General features: G+C 36.8%; 2 protein-coding genes and 1 pseudogene across 4 annotated transcripts; all 3 read left to right on the top strand.

Annotated features, from left to right (window-relative positions):
• Positions 1-486: 486 nt before the first annotated feature.
• Positions 487-4,358, top strand: LOC149502680 (uncharacterized; annotated as a pseudogene).
• Positions 4,359-4,380: 22 nt separating this feature from the next.
• LOC149502679 (uncharacterized) lies at positions 4,381-5,700 on the top strand. The gene is made up of 4 exons (XM_089728775.1): positions 4,381-4,477; positions 4,646-4,831; positions 4,920-5,179; positions 5,314-5,700. Exons 1-3 carry the CDS (start codon positions 4,384-4,386, stop codon positions 4,982-4,984), a joined length of 345 nt encoding a protein of 114 aa, XP_089584901.1. The 5' UTR covers positions 4,381-4,383; the 3' UTR covers positions 4,985-5,179; positions 5,314-5,700.
• Positions 5,701-5,736: 36 nt separating this feature from the next.
• On the top strand, positions 5,737-16,974 carry LOC149502678 (uncharacterized). Of its 3 annotated transcripts, none has more exons than XR_016323337.1 (5): positions 5,737-5,986; positions 6,097-11,319; positions 12,280-12,344; positions 12,421-12,509; positions 13,443-16,974. XR_016323337.1 is itself a non-coding variant. In XM_089728758.1 (4 exons), the coding sequence occupies exons 1-4, from the start codon at positions 11,286-11,288 to the stop codon at positions 14,637-14,639; spliced, it is 1,365 nt and encodes a 454-aa protein (XP_089584884.1). In that variant the 5' UTR covers positions 10,744-11,285; the 3' UTR covers positions 14,640-16,601. The 3 variants fall into 3 exon arrangements, 1 of the variants encoding a protein (XP_089584884.1); XR_016323338.1 differs by having other exon boundaries at positions 6,097-11,946; XM_089728758.1 differs by lacking the exon at positions 5,737-5,986 and having other exon boundaries at positions 10,744-11,319; positions 12,441-12,509; positions 13,443-16,601.
• The last annotated feature ends 214 nt before the right edge of the window (positions 16,975-17,188 follow it).

The following is a 17,188-nucleotide window of genomic DNA, read 5'->3' as shown; positions in this document are numbered from 1 at the left end:
AATATAAATGACTACTCCACCACTAGCCCTACCACTCTGTGTTCGATTTCTATAAAACTTTTCATATCCTGACATAAAAGCGCAATAGTTGGAGCTAAAATTAGTTTCTTGAAAACAGATACATGTTGGCCATGTATGATTTACCAATAATTTAATATTTTCAAGTCTCTTGAAATAGCCATTGATATTCCACTGCAAAATATCCATTCTAATCAGATATAGAAATTTATATTAATTATTTTAGTATATAGTTTGTTATAGTGTGTATAAATATATATTGTTGTTGTGTGTATAAATTATTTCCTATTTGTGTGAAAATAAAGTTTTTTATTCGTCTCTGTCTGACATCAACATAGGGTTAGGGTTTAGCAATTCATGTAGTTTCCTAGATAGGCGTGAACATCTATTTTTCAAACTTTTGTTCATTTTACTATGTAGTTTGTTGCACATTTTTATGAGATCTTTAACATTATCTGTATACGAAAGTACTAATTCTCTAACATTTTGTTTTCCACTTGAGTTTTCTAATAAACTGATAAATTGGTCTAAATTGATAGGGAAGGAATTTTCTTTAATTAAATCTGTCATATTTTCACGAATATTGTCCCAAATTTCCTCATTAGTCCGGGTGTCAGTTTTCTTTAATTTTTTTTGTGTTTTCTTGTTTATGTCAACATTATCTTCTATTGAGATATTGCTTCCTGTTTCATCAGTCTCAAATTCCATCTTATCTGATTCATCATTTTGTAGTTCTTCATTGATTCCAGTTTTTGAAGATTCGGTTATGGTAGGTGAGTGAATTCGTTTTTTTCCTTTTAATGGGGTCGGTAAGGAGAAACCTTGTAACTCATTGAAAGATTCAGTTATTTCATTGTCAGTTTCTTTTTCTAAGTTTTGTTCATTTTGTGTGCAATTCTTGGCTAAATGACCTAATGAATTACAAGAAAAACATTTCAAAGCATCGGTAGAAGTATAAATCCAATAGTTGGTTCCTTCGAATGTTACTTGAAAAGATTCTGGCAGGTGAATTTCGTCCTCGGGACTAATAAAAAGTTGTCGCCTAAAACTCAAAATGTGTGAGAAGCCTGGGTCACTCACACCAATTTTCATGAAGGTTATAGGTGACATAATCTTTATGCGTAGTTCTTCAAATTTTTGTTCTATAATATGATTAGGAATGACTGGACAGACGTTAGATAGAACGATTCTTTTATTTCTTGTAATTAACGGTTTTATTTCGAGTGTGTTGGATTTTATGTTAACTTTTACTTTTTTATCGATTAAGTTGTCGGCCGTTTTCTTAGAGTCTAAATAAATGCATATTCTAGCATTCGATATGCGTGATATAAAACGAATGTTTGCGGCTGGTGTTATAGCTGATAAGGCAACAAGATACTCTTTAAGGGTTATTCCGTCAATAGAATCCAATATTATGGCTTGATCTTTTTTTGGAAAACATGTTGAAGACGTTACGTTGGCATAACTTGATGATTTGGGTGTTGATGGCATCATTGTGGGTTGTGACGTTGTTGGTTTTTGGGACGTTGGGTGACTAAACATTATTTTTGTAGGGGCTCCTGTTTCCAGGAGTAGCCCTAATTAAATACACTATGATCACAATTAATGTAGGGTACTTCACTAACTCGTAAGTAGACAAAACACGACTCCGACTGAACGACGTGCGGCACGCGCATCCACTGTGACTACTCGAATGAGACTGTGCAACAAATTTTGGTTCAATAGTTGATTCGATATTTATTGATTTATCAAAATTTTATGCTAGCTTCATGTGAAGTTAGCAGTAATTGCGATTTTTCGGGAACGGCTCAAGCAACAAAATCGCGGTTTTAGCAACTAAATAGCAACAAAAAAGCTACAAATTTTGCATAATTTCATATTGAATTTTGCTGATTTGACGCTGCTACCTGGATAGAGCTACAAAATTTTATTACGTCACTTCAACACTAGAACACAGATATGCCGCAGAAGTGAAAGATATCATCGTTTCACCTCCAAAAACCGGGAAATACGGACGATCGACGGTGATTCCGGAAAGCCTACAGACCGTTCGGATGTTAAATATTTGCTTACCCTCGGGGGTAGGCTGGAGGGCGACGAGAACCATGTTATTTGGCTCTCTTCCGCGGCCTGTGTGCATGCGATGCACGGAGTTGACCGGCAGGCCTTGTTCTAGAAGGTCGGTCCTGACGAGCTCGGCATCCAACTCTTTAGGGATGCCACGTATGACGGCACGGAGTTCGCGCTCCTCCTGGAGCGTATACATATGGAAACTTATACGCTCCTTACGGAGGTAAGAAGAGAGGGCCCTATGGTCGTCGGGTGCCGCTGATCGCCGTTCGCGTAGAGCGGTGCAGGGGAAGACGCAGAGATCGCTGCCAGTATCAACTAAAAACTGCATCTTCGTTTTCCGATCAGAAACAAATAGGCGACCAGGTACATGTTGGCTATCGGACGTCGCCATTACCGACTGCCTTGGTAGCTTTCCGCCCGAAAATCACAAGGTTTTGTGCACCATTTCGCTTGATTGCCAAATTTATAGTGGTACCAACAAGTCGGAAACTTCTTATAGCTGGACTGTGACCGTTTCGGTTTTTCTATCTGGACTGCCTCTTCTAGTCCTAGATCTGGAGTGGTGTTTATGAGTCGTAAGTGCCTTCACTTGCCGATCTGTTTAGCCATCGACGCGAGCGACGGTTCTGTAGCCTTTAGTGCTGATGTTGTGGCTATTTGAGGCGAGCATGGTATTATTTCGTGCACACTGTCGGCTAGGTCTGCTAAAGCCAGCAAGTCCAGTCGTTTCTGAGATACAATGATCGGTTGAAGTTTAGCGGGCAAGCGGCTGGTCCAGATGGTTTTTATAAATTCTTCTGGAATCGTTGGTCCTGCGAGTAGCTGCAAATGTCGGAGAAATAGCGACGGTCGTCGGTCCCCAAGTTCCTCATGCATAAGTAGCTTCGCGGTAAACCATGGAAGCTGGTCTTCATATGTTGAGAGATTGGAAATGTACTTTTTGGTGAATAAAGTAACTGACGAGTTAAAATTACCCACATTAATTTCCGTTATGGGTGAGGAAGCGTAAGATTTATTATCGACATTAGCCAGCCGTTCGAAGCCGTCAGAGTTAACATATGCTAATGCCGTGGCGATGTTGGCAGCTCACCTGCAACCGAAACCCTCAATCTTGGCGGAAAAGTATAAGTTTCAACAATGTCGGCAGCTGAATGAGTCAATAGCTGACTACGTAACAGAATTAAAAAAAAACTATCAAAAAATTGTGAGTCCGGCTCCTTGCTGGATGAAAATCTGCGTGATCAGCTGGTTTGTGGATTGAAGACCGAAGTCATACGACAAAGGTTATTTACCGAGGAGAAATTAGAATATAAGCGTGCAGTTACGTTAGCATTGTCATTAGAAGCTGCGGAGAGGGATGCGATCGCAGTGGAATGTACGCCAATTGAGGAGGTAAACAAAATTAACTTCAATGAATGTCCAAGATGTGGAGACAGGAGACACCAAGCAAAGGACTGCATATACAAAGTCTACGTGTGCAGTTCATGTCATGAAACCCGCCATCTACGAAGAATGTGCCCCAAAAAAGGGGTTTAAGAACCAGGCGGAAGCAGCCGGGGGTATGTTCGAGTCAATTTCACCACGCGCCGGGCACCGAAGGAGGGGTAGTAGTAGATTTATTTTCTATTTTTTAGTGGGATTTTCTATAAAAGCGTATTATTTTAGTTTTTTTAAACTATTATTTATTATTTTCAAATTTATTGCTCCCAGCAACAGGTTCTAGTTTTCCTATTTCATTATAAAGATCTTCTGTTCCCTGTATGTTCTCCTTATCTCTTTTGTCAGCAACATAATTAGGTAATCCGAATGCTATCAGGTCTATGAGTGTTGTGCCTACAGCATGTCAATGCACGCAACGTTTGGCGGTGTAAACGAGACGACGTACCGCAGATATGAATTTTATCTGCAGTTCATTATCACCTGCATCTTAGCCGCACTACTATATTTGCTGTGGAAGCGCTGCAAGATGAACTACGGGCGCTACATGAGGCGAGAGTTGCAAGAGTTTCCGATGGTGGGGACAAGAGGAGGTGATTCGAGCTCCGACAGCGGACCGCCACTAATGCCGCGAGTTATCATATAGGGTGCGTTCCACTAAGCGTTCACAACGCCTAAAATACTCATTCAGGCGTTCCACATGGCGACCGCGATCGTTGTGGTCGCGGCGAAAACGTCATTAATGACGTCTTTACTTATGCTCACGCTAAGCTCACGACGACCCATCTCAAGAGGTGGGTCGATGTGAGCGTTTTGAGAAACTGGGCGCAATTTTTAAAACTAAAAGCAGCAAACATGGCGAGAACAACAATATCGTTCTATTGTGCCGAACGAGATACTGTTGTGGATCTCAAACTTTCTCCTGCAGATGCTGAACGTGCGTTAACAGGTAAATATTATTGTTAAATGAAGCTTATTAAGCATAATTGCAGTTTATAATTTATCACAATTTATATATTTTCATTATTTGTCAATAACATAACCAAAGTTGATGAATCAACAACTTTAATTATTAAATAAAAATATATTTGTCAAAAGAAACTTATTTTGATTTCAGATACAGTTTTTGCTACAAAATTACTAACAAAAGCCTTCAATCAACAATCAGGACCATCGACATCGACTAATGTTGATAACGACTTTTCTTTATCTAATGATGCTTTTAACATTAATTCTAGCAATGAAGAATGTCTTGATACTGAGGATACAGGTGATCTCAACTCTGAAAATCACGAAAGTGAAGGTATACTGGAAAAATAAAAAAATATACAATAATCTTGATGTTTACGTTAAATGTGTGACGATGTCAGTTACATATGTGCATTTTTCAGCTTCTTTATACAGGTGGAGTCCACCTTGTGTATTGTTACTATTAGAGACATACAGAGCTATGTAAAAAGACTTTAGAAGTGGGAAAATCTCCAGAAAAAATTTTTGGGAAAGAATTGCCAAGGAGCTCAGTAAAAAAGAATACAATATTACTGAGCCCCAATGTTCTTCTAAGCTACGAAGCTTGAAAAAGACTTATAAATCTATAAAAGATCATAACAGCAAATCCGGCAATGACAGAAGGAGTTGGCAGTATATCGACGTAAGTATTAATTTTTTTATATCTTTCTTCATTACAAGAAAATGTTTTATAACAACCAATAATAAAAATAACAGGTAGAAATTAATGTAAAATATTGTTTTTAATTATCATTATGTAATATGTATTTTTGTTAGATCATGGAAGAAATTTTTGCCAAAAAAGCTTGGTGCGATCCTGTTGCAGTTGCATCTTCCACTGGTCTTTCATCAAAACAATCAGAAACTAACGAGAGTATGGGAGAATCTGATAGTGGATGTTCTATAAGTGAGTTGATGACACTAGATAATTATAATTGTGATTAAAATAATGAAAAAATTTAATTTTATTCTAGAATCAAATAAAACACAAGTAGCAACTTTACTGGCAAAAATGACAAATTTTCTGAAAATTTATAAATTTTCAAATATTTCTAAACATATTATTTTTTGTTAGCTTTTCAAAAATTGAATAGACCTGATTTCCATGATTTATAAAGTCTTAAGGAGCCATCATACTTATTGAAAATATATTCATAAATATTTATCATTTTTACAAAGAATTCATAATGAAGTCTCTTTTAAAAACTCCTGCGTTCCGTCTTATTTCACGCGGAATATTTCCATTATTTTCTTCATTAGGCTCAGGTATAGTGATGATAAATATTTCATCTTCTCGTAAAATACAGATATTATGGATAACGCAGCATGCAACAACATATTCTGCCATTAAATCTACCCTTGTCATTGGCAGACAATGTAATAAGCTCCTCATTCGCCCTTTCAATAATCCGATGCATCTTTCAACAGTCACTCGTGCAGATGAATGATGGTAATTATATTTTTTTTGTTTCTCAGTTAAATGTCCATTATCTCTATATGGAGTGAGTAAATGCTGATGTATTTCATAAGCAGAATCTCCCAGAATATGACTGTTTTCAGGGAATGCATCATCATCATTCAAGTAATCTGCAACTTCTGACAAACGAAAAACTCTTTGATCATGAACAGACCCAGGATGTCCAACATAGCAATGGGTTATCAGAGTCTTGTGATCACATACGAGCTACAACAAAAATTTAACTCTATGTAGAAATCTATTTTGATTGCTTGCCAAAATTAGTACTATACTTCAAAATAATAGTTACTGGATACCTGTAGCTGAATAGAATGGAATCCTTTCCGATTGATATAATCTACTGGATTTTCTTTCGGTGCATTTATACGAATATGGGTCCCATCAATAGCTCCTATTATTTTAGGAAAACGACTTGCTCGTTCAAATCCATGCATCACATCAATAGCACGATCTCCTGTAGGCCATTGTATAAATACTGAAGCTTTTTTTGAATAAGGCATGACACACTCGACGTACAGCTCTTACAGCAGTAGCTCGTCCTACGTTAAATCTGTCACAGACCGATCTATGATAAAAAATAAAAAAGGGTTTAATTTAATACTTGTGAATTATGGTATATAATACTAAAATGGTTAATTTAAAAAAAAATATTAACCTATAAGAATCCGTTGTGGCCATTTTCGAAAGAGCTATCATCAATTGATGACGGGAAGGAATTGTAGGACTTCCGGGAACACGTCGGACTAAATCTTCCTGTATCAGCTCATGTAAATAATTGAATGTACATCTTGAAAGTCTAGAGATCAATAAAGAATTCAATGAGTAAAATTTTCAAAATCTATAGTGTATTAAGTGATAAAAAATAATTTACCTGAAATGACTTTTAAATTCTTCATCTGAATAACGAGTAATTACATTATCGTAATCAATAATACGTGGTCTAAGTTTTCGTTTTTCACGATTATATTTTTGTAGTGTAACTATGTATTACTATATTATAAGTTTGACTTTGTTTATAATAACTTTGAAATTATATTAGATGTAGAATTATTATATTTAAAAATTATATAGATTTTTAATATTGTCTATTTTTTGGGACAAACATTCTTTATGTATAGTTGACGATAACGCACCGTGCGCAAGCGCTACACGGGTGGCCACCAGTCCGTAAACTGTCTTGCCGTCGGATACTCGTATGATTTTACCCGCTAACCCGCTTCGCAATGCTTGCGCATAGTCTTGCTTAACTTTAAGTTTAGCTTATAGTTGAAGTTTGTTTATTCGTTTCCTCTTCCCCTTCTATGTGTTTGTTCTTTAATATAATATAAGACGATAAAACTGAAAGTGTTTTTAAAAACTGTGCGGGGGTGGTTTAATTTGACTAACACTTCATTTTTGTAAAATTGTATTCCATTCTTCATCTGAGCTGGACGAACTTGTACTTTCATTATTTCGACGCACCAACAAATTTCCAACTGCCGCCGTAAAAGGCATTTCTTAAATTAAAGTATATACATATTTTTTGTGTTATATGTATAATAAATCATGTTAACCAATAATTAATAGAACTTATTGATACCACTTACAAATTGTAACATAACCTCATCAACTTTTTGTTTTGTTTTTTTAGACGCGCCATGTGTATTATTTAAATGAACGCTCAAAACGCTCCAAAATCCATTCCACTTGAGTTAATGATTGACGCCCAGAACCAAGTGGAACGGCAAAAATCGTGGTCGTGAGCGTGATCGTTGTGAGCGCTTAGTGGAACGCACCCATAGTGCTATGTAATAAGGACAAAAACTCAGTGAAAAAGTGTGTGTAGCAATATACTATTATGTTTAGTGTTAAAAGAAACTTAGTTATAAAAATAAAATACATAATGTCTTTTTTTCTATGTTTAGAATATTGTATATGACGGGGCAGGGACGTCCGTAATGTTTTTAAAAAGTGTGACGTCAGCATTACTGACGTCACAGTTATTAATTTGTTGACGAGTGACTCATGTTTGGGCTTCCGAAACAAAACTTCACAAGAACTGCGTATATTTCACGAGAAGCGTGACAACGTTCAGAGAGATCCGTACTGTGCTACCGCTCGGACACGAATGACCAAGCGCTTTTTTTTTTTTTTCCTACCTAAGCTGAGAGCCTTGAGAGGCTATTTCAGCGTAACCCTAACGTTTGTAGGTGAGCTCACGGGGCTCAAACCTGATGACGTTGCTAACACGAACCCTAGCAAGAGCCGTGCTTCGCAGAATCTACCACCGGATCGGAAACGCGACCCACTGAGAAGATCCGGCGAGAAACTCAGTGGGCTGTGTCTGGTAGTTAATTTACTCGTCGAGCCCTTCGTCGCAAGCGACGGGTTCGACGAGAACGGCGACCGGTGCTTGAAGTACCTAGAAGCTCCGTTAGTGGATCGGGAGGATCCGAGATGACGTATTTTGGGCGACGTCGACTGCTTTCCATTCTGTCCGCAGAATCGGGAATGTAGTTACCGGCGGCCACGAGGAGAGGGTTCTCGTGTCGTGCCGCTTTATCGAAGTGGCGCATCGACGCCGACTGAAGATGCTTACTGATGGACTCTAAGTCCAGGTTGTCATGGCGGTCGACGTTCCTGACGAACCTCGGGGCTCCGACGGCTATCCTGCAAAAACGCGATTGAATAATTTGGAAGGATTTTAAGTGAGTGCGGGCCGCGTGAGCGAACACTACACTTGCATAGGTCATGACGCGGCGTATGCAAGTTTTGTAGAGTGTCACCTTATTTCTAAGGGACATCTTACTTCGCCTACATATCATCGGGTAGAGACGTCCTATAATGAAGGCGGCACGGTCGCGTACCGTCTTGATGTGAGGGCGGAATGTCATCCTACTGTCGAGGGTGACGCCTAAATATTTGACCTTCGGGGCCCACGGTATGGGCTGGTCGAACATCGTGATTGGGCGAATGGCGGAGGCGGAGGTGTTGACGCGCCTGACCGAGCGCTAGACAGTACGGCCGTATTTATAGGGCTTGGTACACGTCAGCGTGTTTACAAGTTTTTAAAGTATTGAAATTACAATAAAAGGGACTGTTTAACATAAATTTCTCATCTTAACAAACACGGAGTAATTAGTTGATGATCAGATGATCCGATTATCACATTAAATTATTATTATTTTTACAATAAGGAGGTAAATAATCATATTTGCGCCGACTTATATTATACTTATTATATCTGATGATATCGTTCTCTTCGCTGAAACAAACGAAAAACTCGAAAAAATGATAAATATTTTAAACGAGGAAAGCGAAAAAGTCGGTCTCAAAATGAACCAAGACAAAACCAAAGTAATGACAAACAGTAGTACTGATAAAATCAGCTTGTATGGCAAACCGTTAGATTACGTAAACAGCTATATATATCTCGGAAAATTAATTTCATTTAAAGACAACAACGATGAAGAAGAAGTCGAACGCCGAATCAATATAACTTGGAGAAAATTCTGGAGCTTAAAGGAAATTCTAAAAGGGTCCTTCCCTCTTCACCTGAAAAAGACTGTGATGGATACCTGTATTCTTCCGACTCTCTTATATGGGTGCCAAACATGGACTTACAACACAAAAATAAAAACAAAATTAGCGACCTGTCAGAAAGCGATGGAAAGAAGTATATTGAATATAAGAAAAATACAAAGGATAAGAAGCGAATACATTAGAGAAAAAACAAAGCTGATAGATGCTCTCAGGTACTCTCTGACACAAAAGTGGCGCTGGGCAGGACATCTTGCGAGATATACGGATAAAAGATGGACATTAGAAATTACAACATGGGAAGGACCAGCGGGCAAAAGAAGAAGAGGACGACCAAGAAGCAGATGGATCGACGAAATAATAGCAGCAACTGGAAAAGAATGGAGAAACAAAGCCAAGGATAGGGAAGAGTGGAGCAAGCTGGAGGAGGCCTATACCCGAATGGGGTTCCAAGCACAAGTTTATATTTAATTTTGTAATTTTTATTTGATAAAGTGTTTTTTTCTTTTTTTCTATTTGTGTTTTGGAAATAAAATGGGCTTATTATTATTATTATTATATTATACTTATTAAGGCGGATGAACTGTGTCTACAGCACGTCAGTATTATTCTGTATTATTCTAATAAAAGGACGTGTCCACAGAACGCTATCACTTGTTTATTAAACAATACTCGCTCACCATATTTGGACGGCTACATAAACATAACCATATACAGCACAGTGTTCCAGTATCAATCGGCTTCGTGACTTCTAGCAACAATATTTCTTTTTTTAAAGCATAGTCAAGTAAAGAAACCCAGCCTGATATTTGAAAGCTAGAGCATATTTAACGGGTGACCAACCCTTGCTTGCAAATGTCCTACAATTTTTTTTCCCCATTTTTTCAATTCTCAGTTCATATTCAATTTCATTAACATGCAGTTATACAGATTTCCAATGATGAATTCCTTAGAAATTATGTTTTTTTGTTTGTTTTTTAATATATTTTGTACACACAGCTGTTAGAAAAAAACACGACAATAAGGATACAGAGTACAAGGGCACTACTTATTTCATGTTGAAATCTCTTCCAGTAGGCCCGCAAAATGAAAGAAGAATTAGGAACACAAACCTAGTGCATACAGTAAACATTACATATAATAACATATACATATTACAAGATACAAAACAATATACATATATATATATACATACATATTTCCATCCGGGAGTTCATGTTACGTCCTATATGGCGGTTTTTACCGATGATATTGCATCCGACCGACTTATTGCGTCCTGTATACGGACGCAAGATTGTCAATTTCTCAAATTCAGCCAGAGGTAGCCGAAAGATCCGTACAATGCGTGGGTAAAATATTGGCATGGACGTTATTTTGTCACCGGATTGATTCTCAGCGTATTTCTTAGTTCCGCTGTTTGGCACGCGAATTTTGGAGGTCGCTTCTCCGCGGCGTATATCGGTAGCGTATATTGGATATTTTGTTTACGTATATTGCACCGATAATGTGGCTTCTGTATATAAAAAAATTTCGATTCAAGTTTTTATCAATTCCAATTTGTGGTTTAATTACGTCACACAAAATGACCCCGTTCCAAGAGAAACGCGGGAACAACAGGGGTGAGGGGGCGGAGTTAGCATGCGCCATGCAAGCGCCGTGCCGTTATTTTGTTCGCAATTCTGTTCCGACCGGCGCGGGCGCAACGACGCTACTGGTGTGAATATCAGTATAGTGGAAGAAAATAACAGCCACCATGAAGAGAAGTGCCAGGATACTCTTATTAGCAAGTAAGTAGCCGCATCTTAATCTTATTATAGATCTCTTTAGATGTAAAAAATTTAAGAAAAAAATGGAACATATCTCCTTAGAGATATGTAATAAAATCTATTTTCTGTTTATTTGTTTTTTACAAAAAGGGGACGTCATTTGATGATATTTACAACACACAACCACAAAAACATACAAATTTACTGTTTATTGATTATTGTACGCAGTATAGTTAAGTAACTACCGAGTACCTAATGAAATACGACGCAAATCTTGCGCTTGCTCTCTGTGCTAGTCTGCCTGCAGTAGTTCATCATGGTTGTCGTCATAGAAGTGGACCGTTTTTTTAAAAGAAGTGATTTTAAAACCTATTTTAAAGTAAATATAAAATGGCCTTGGCCTTCGACCCATTTTGTAAAACAAAAAAAATGTTTTAATTGTAATGCAAAGACTGGGCATAATATCAATATTATTTTAAATCATTTTGTTCTACCTATGAGACGCAAGGACATAAAATCGGTCTATAAATCTTCATTTTTCTGGTGCAGTGTTTGTGAATATGCAATTTACGATCATTATCCTGACGACAAATGCCCTATTTGTTTTAAAACTGCATAAAAGTATTAAAGGTCGATTATATTAATTAGGTAACTACATAAGTATTAGATTTTCTTTAATTCTGTAAATTCTGTAACTATACTTGAGTCCTTAGAACTTGTATCTCAAGGTGGGTGGCGCATTTACGTTGTGGATGTCTATGAGCTCCAGTAACCACTTAACATCAGGTGGGCTGTGAGCTCGTCCACCCATCTAAGCAATAAAAATAAAAAAAATGTTTATTTTAAACAAGCAGCTATCAGTGACAAGGTCTGCGCGCGGGAACCTCGTTGTTGATATATTTTATGGTATTTAGGTAACAAAATGTCTTAGGTACACGTGGATAGTTTCGACTTACTTGACACTTATTGTTTTTGTTTTAGGACGAAAAAAAGAAAATTCATGTGATTTATTTGATTCAGCGTTACCTACAAATCAGTTAAATGAGGTTTGTACTTACACATCAATATCAATTTAAATATTTTTTAACAGCTACAACTGCTTGATGCTTACCACTTATTTAGGTACTGTATGTCTGTTCCAGGAAGAAATAGTTATTTCAAGTCCTGATGTTTCCGACACAGATTCGAATTATACACCGCCTGTACAAAATGTAAGTACCTACAATTTATGATGATAGAATTTCATGATATTGATATACTATATTAATCTTAATAAAATGCCGGTTATCGTTCTCGTGGAACCCGTCGCTTGCGAGGAAGTATTTTTGCGCTATAGGCTAAAAGAGTAACGTACACGATATTAGATTTTAAAATGCCGTACTTTGACATATAGGGACAATATAATATTTTCATGTAGATTTTATTTTCAACTATCGCGTAATAAACAAAAAACATACTAAAAATGCAAATAATTCAGCGCCAGCGAATTTGTTAGTACTCACTGTATGAACCGGGTAGGTACCACCGCCCTGCCTATTTCTGCCGTGAAGCAGTTCTTACTGGTGGTAGGACCTCTTGTGAGTCCGCGCGGGTGGGTACCACCGCCCTGCCTATTTCTGCCGTGAAGCAGTAATGCGTTTCGGTTTGAAGGATGGGGCAGCTGTTGTAACTATACTTGAGACCCTAGAACTTATATCTCAAGGTGGGTGGCGCATTTACGTTCTAGATGTCTATGGGTTCCAGTAACCACTTAACACCAGGTGGGCTGTGAGCTCGTCCACCCATCTAAGCAATAAAAAAAAAAAAATTACGTTGTAGATGTCTATGGGTTCCAGTAACCACTTAACACCAAGTGGGCTGTGAGCTCGTTCACATATCTAGGACCTGTATGAACCCACGTCGCGGGAAACGATATTATTTGAAATTATAATAATATAGATATTCACGTAATCTTTTAGTTTTTTATTTATTTTCTTTATTAAATACGTTCTTTTAAAAAAAAGGAAAAAAAATCCGTTCAACAAATTTTCACATTTTAAACACAATATCCATCCCACTTAAGTCAAATATGTTTTTAACAATGCAATATTTTTCTAGACATGCTATCACAGTTTAACAGTCATATGCTAATTTCATCTTTGCAGACTTCTTCTGATGAATCTTGTTTATACAATGACAAGACCTTGGATCAAACTTGCTCGTTTGGTAATGTACCTCATGCATCTGAAGAGTTTCATCAGGATACCTACTCATTATTAGAACCTAAGCTCTTGTCCCACAAAAATAAGGAACCTTTAAATTTAGAAACCTCAATAATCTGTAATGATAGTATATTAAGTGACATAAGTAATACACCCGGGCAAATTCTTGCTGTGGACAGTAGATTATTAAAACCAGCATCCAAATCAACGCATAACACAAATAATGTTGTATCGCGAGACAATACAACTGTCAGCATTAACAAACATACCCAAGAAGATCAGCTCATAAACGATGATGATGTTATAATACCAAAACATCAATCCAAAAGCAAAAGTGCTATTCGAGGTAAGGACTACTGTTTTTTCTGTGAAGGTTTTATTTTAAACTTCGCCAGGCATTTGACAAGACATTATGTTTATGAACCAGAAGTCCAACAAATTTTATCGAAACCCAAAAAAAGTCGCGAGAGAAAAGAACTTATCACGGCACTACGAAAAAAAGGAAATTTTATTCATAATTCAGTAGAAGTTACCAAACCCATGCGGAAACAAAAATTTACAGATTACTTGCCATGTACAAACTGCCTGGGATTCTACTCAAAGAAGCTTTTGTGGAAACATAAGAAAAAGTGGACACAAAATTCGAATAAAACAACTATAAATTTTCAATCCGAAGCTCAAAATCTATTAATAAGACATTTAAAAATAGATGAAAAACTTAAAGATAGTGTATTTTTGCGAATGAGAGCCGATAAAATATCACTTATCGCCAAATCAGATGTCCTTATATGTGCTTTTGCGTCACAGTACTTGAAAACTCATAGTGAAAAACATTTTATTAACGTAGTCTCTCGAAAAATGAGGGAATTAGCTAAATTATTACAAGAAATGAAAAAGATTAATCCTTCCATAAAACAATTATTTGACGCACTGAAACCGACACACTACGACACCATTGTGGCAGCTACAAAAGTAGTGGGAAAATATGACACTGAAAAAGATAGATTTGAATCACCTACATTTGCTATGAACATTTCTACTAGCATAAAACAATGCTGCAATATAGCAATTTTATTAGCATTAAAAAAACAAGGGCCTTACATGGAAATAAACACGGCAGAAATAGAGGCAGATCTATAAACTTTAATTCAAATCATTGACTCTAATTGGAAATATGATATATCCAGCCAAGCAGCATCAGATCTTAACACAAATAAGTGGAATAAAGTAACCATAGTCCCTTTGGCAAGTGACTTAAAAATCCTAAAAGAATACCTCGGAAAGAAAAGAGAAGAGGCTACGAATAAAATCAAAGAAGGTTTATATAACGTTTCGACTTATATCCAACTATTAGAGACAGTATATTGTAGGGTTTTGTTATTAAACAGACGCAGGCCTGGAGAGCTGCAAAGAATCAAAGATCACGATTATTTGGAATCTGATAATAATGCTTCTGATAAATACCAAGAATTCGCCCGGGCTCTTACTCTATCGGAAAGGGTCTTGGTACAAAAATTTAAAAGAGTTGTCATTAGAGGCAAACGTGGGCATGGGGTTCCCGTTCTATTTACTAATGAGGTTCAAGAGGACATTAAATTATTGCTCTCGATAAGAGAAACATTTGTTTCTACATCAAATCGTTTTTTATTTGCTAATCCAGGATTTGAAAATACAATATATGGATACAAAGTACTAGAAAGGTATGCGAGGCAATCTGGAGCAAAAAACCCAAAAGCGATATCATCTACAATAGAAAACATTTGGCCACGTTATCACAAATATTCAGTATGTCTGAAAATGACATGGAGCAGCTAGCTACATTTATGGGCCATACAAATGACGTGCACAAAAAATCATATCTGCTACCGGATGACGTCTACCAAACTGCTAAAATATCAAAACTGCTTATCCTTATGGAAGATGGGAAAGCAGACGCTTTCAGAGGCAAATCCTTGGACGAGATTGAACTAGATTTAAGTGAATAATTAGGTGAAGGAAAGACAGACAATGATTTAATTTTAGATTACGAGTATAATTTCGAGTGTTCTGAGCGCGCGCAAGATATAACAGATGAAAATACTTTACAAGCACCTCCACCACCATCACCTCAGCCAGGACCATCCGGTCTTCATACCAATATTTTGCAGTCTGATCACTACGCCAAGAAAGGTAAAAAGAGGACTCTGATACCATGGACTGTAGAACAAAAAAAGGATTGGCTCATAATAAAAGTATTTATACAACACACTTACACTAAGAATGACAAGCGTTCTTCCAAAATTCGTCCTTTACCCTCAGGTCTTAATCGATATCGTTATTTTTTTTCATTCTTACCGGGCGGTTTTATATTATACATATTATTATTTATTAGTTATTATTTTATTTCTGGTACTTGAAAACTGGTACATTTTGTAATTTAGGTGTCCTGATAAACATGCTAAAACTCTCCGAGAAGGACGGGAGACTCGACGAAAGTCGACGACTCGTCACTTTTGCATAATTTATAATGTTATCTTAATTAACAACTGTACTAATAATAGAGACCAAATACACGTTTAATTTTGCATTTTTGGGCTAAATGGGCAAGAGACAGAAGCTCGCGACTGATTTAATTTAAGCATAGTGTATGTGACCATAAACATATTTTGTAACGTTGTAGACGTTTTTGTTATATTTTAGGTTATTTTGGTATGTTTTAAATGAATGTAAGTACATGATTACATAATTATGTTGTGTATCTGATTTGAATGACTGTTATTATTTAAGTAATTAATATTGTGCCTCATCTTTTAATAAGAGTCCGCGATAAAAACAACAGCTGCGTAGCTCATGACTGATTTGTTACTTTATAATTTTTATTATATTTAATACTTAGTGACCTGTACTGTACGCCTACCGCAATTGTTTTAGTTATTTAGGTATTTTTTTATTTGATTTTGAAAATAAATTACACAACAATGCTCTTTTTTATTTTAATTAATAAATAAGAGCAGTGTTGTGTTATTATATTTATTTTTGAGATTTTGTACTGATATGTGTGATATGTGATTGTTCATATTCCTGAGCGTTTTCTAAGCGTTTTTGTTCTATTGTACTTACTTCATTTATATAAATAAAACTTCATAGTATTATCAAAAAAATTGTTTTATTTCGTGTTCATAGTTAAATTTAGAAAAATGACACTCAAATAAAAGTAATATACTCACGCATAAACCTAATTGGAAGAAAACTGAGAAAGATGAAAGAAATATGTCTAATCTCGACTAAAGGAAACCCGAAATACAAGGTGGAAGGTGGTGGTAGGACCTCTTGTTTACTGGTGGTAGGACCTCTTGTGAGTCCGCACGGGTAGGTACCACGACCCTGCCTATTTCTGCCGTGAAGCAGTAATGCGTTTCGGTTTGAAGGTTGAATGCAGCCGTTGTAAATACTGAGACCTTGAAACTTATATCTCAAGGTGGGTGGCGCATTTACGTTGTAGATGTCTATGGGCTCCAGTAACTACTTAGCACCAGGTGGGCTGTGAGCTCGTCCACACATAAGTAATAAAAAATAATAATGGAAAAGTTATTTAGAAGGATTCGCGCCCTCTCACCACAACAAGCGTACTGGCGACTAGCTAGGGCCCTCAAATCGGAAAATATCGCCACTATACCTCCCTTCGTATGCCCCTCACGCCAACCCTCGGC

The sequence above is a fragment of the Bombyx mandarina genome, chromosome 07, assembly GCF_030267445.1.
Source record: "Bombyx mandarina strain Sakado chromosome 07, ASM3026744v2".
Taxonomy (NCBI): domain Eukaryota; kingdom Metazoa; phylum Arthropoda; class Insecta; order Lepidoptera; family Bombycidae; genus Bombyx; species Bombyx mandarina.
Note: the sequence above shows the minus strand (reverse complement) of the source record. Positions and strands in the feature narration are given on the sequence as shown.

Bases quoted from the DNA above. Each gene is read 5' to 3' on its own strand.
- LOC149502679 (XM_089728775.1), top strand. From the start codon at position 4,384: ATGGCGAGAACAACAATATCGTTCTATTGTGCCGAACGAGATACTGTT. The intron at 4,478-4,645 runs GTAAATATTATT...TTTTGATTTCAG, and splicing joins TGCTGAACGTGCGTTAACAG to ATACAGTTTTTGCTACAAAA. The intron at 4,832-4,919 runs GTATACTGGAAA...TGCATTTTTCAG, and splicing joins TGAAAATCACGAAAGTGAAG to CTTCTTTATACAGGTGGAGT.
- LOC149502678 (XM_089728758.1), top strand. From the start codon at position 11,286: ATGAAGAGAAGTGCCAGGATACTCTTATTAGCAA. The intron at 12,345-12,440 runs GTTTGTACTTAC...TGTCTGTTCCAG, and splicing joins CTACAAATCAGTTAAATGAG to GAAGAAATAGTTATTTCAAG. The intron at 12,510-13,442 runs GTAAGTACCTAC...TCATCTTTGCAG, and splicing joins ATACACCGCCTGTACAAAAT to ACTTCTTCTGATGAATCTTG.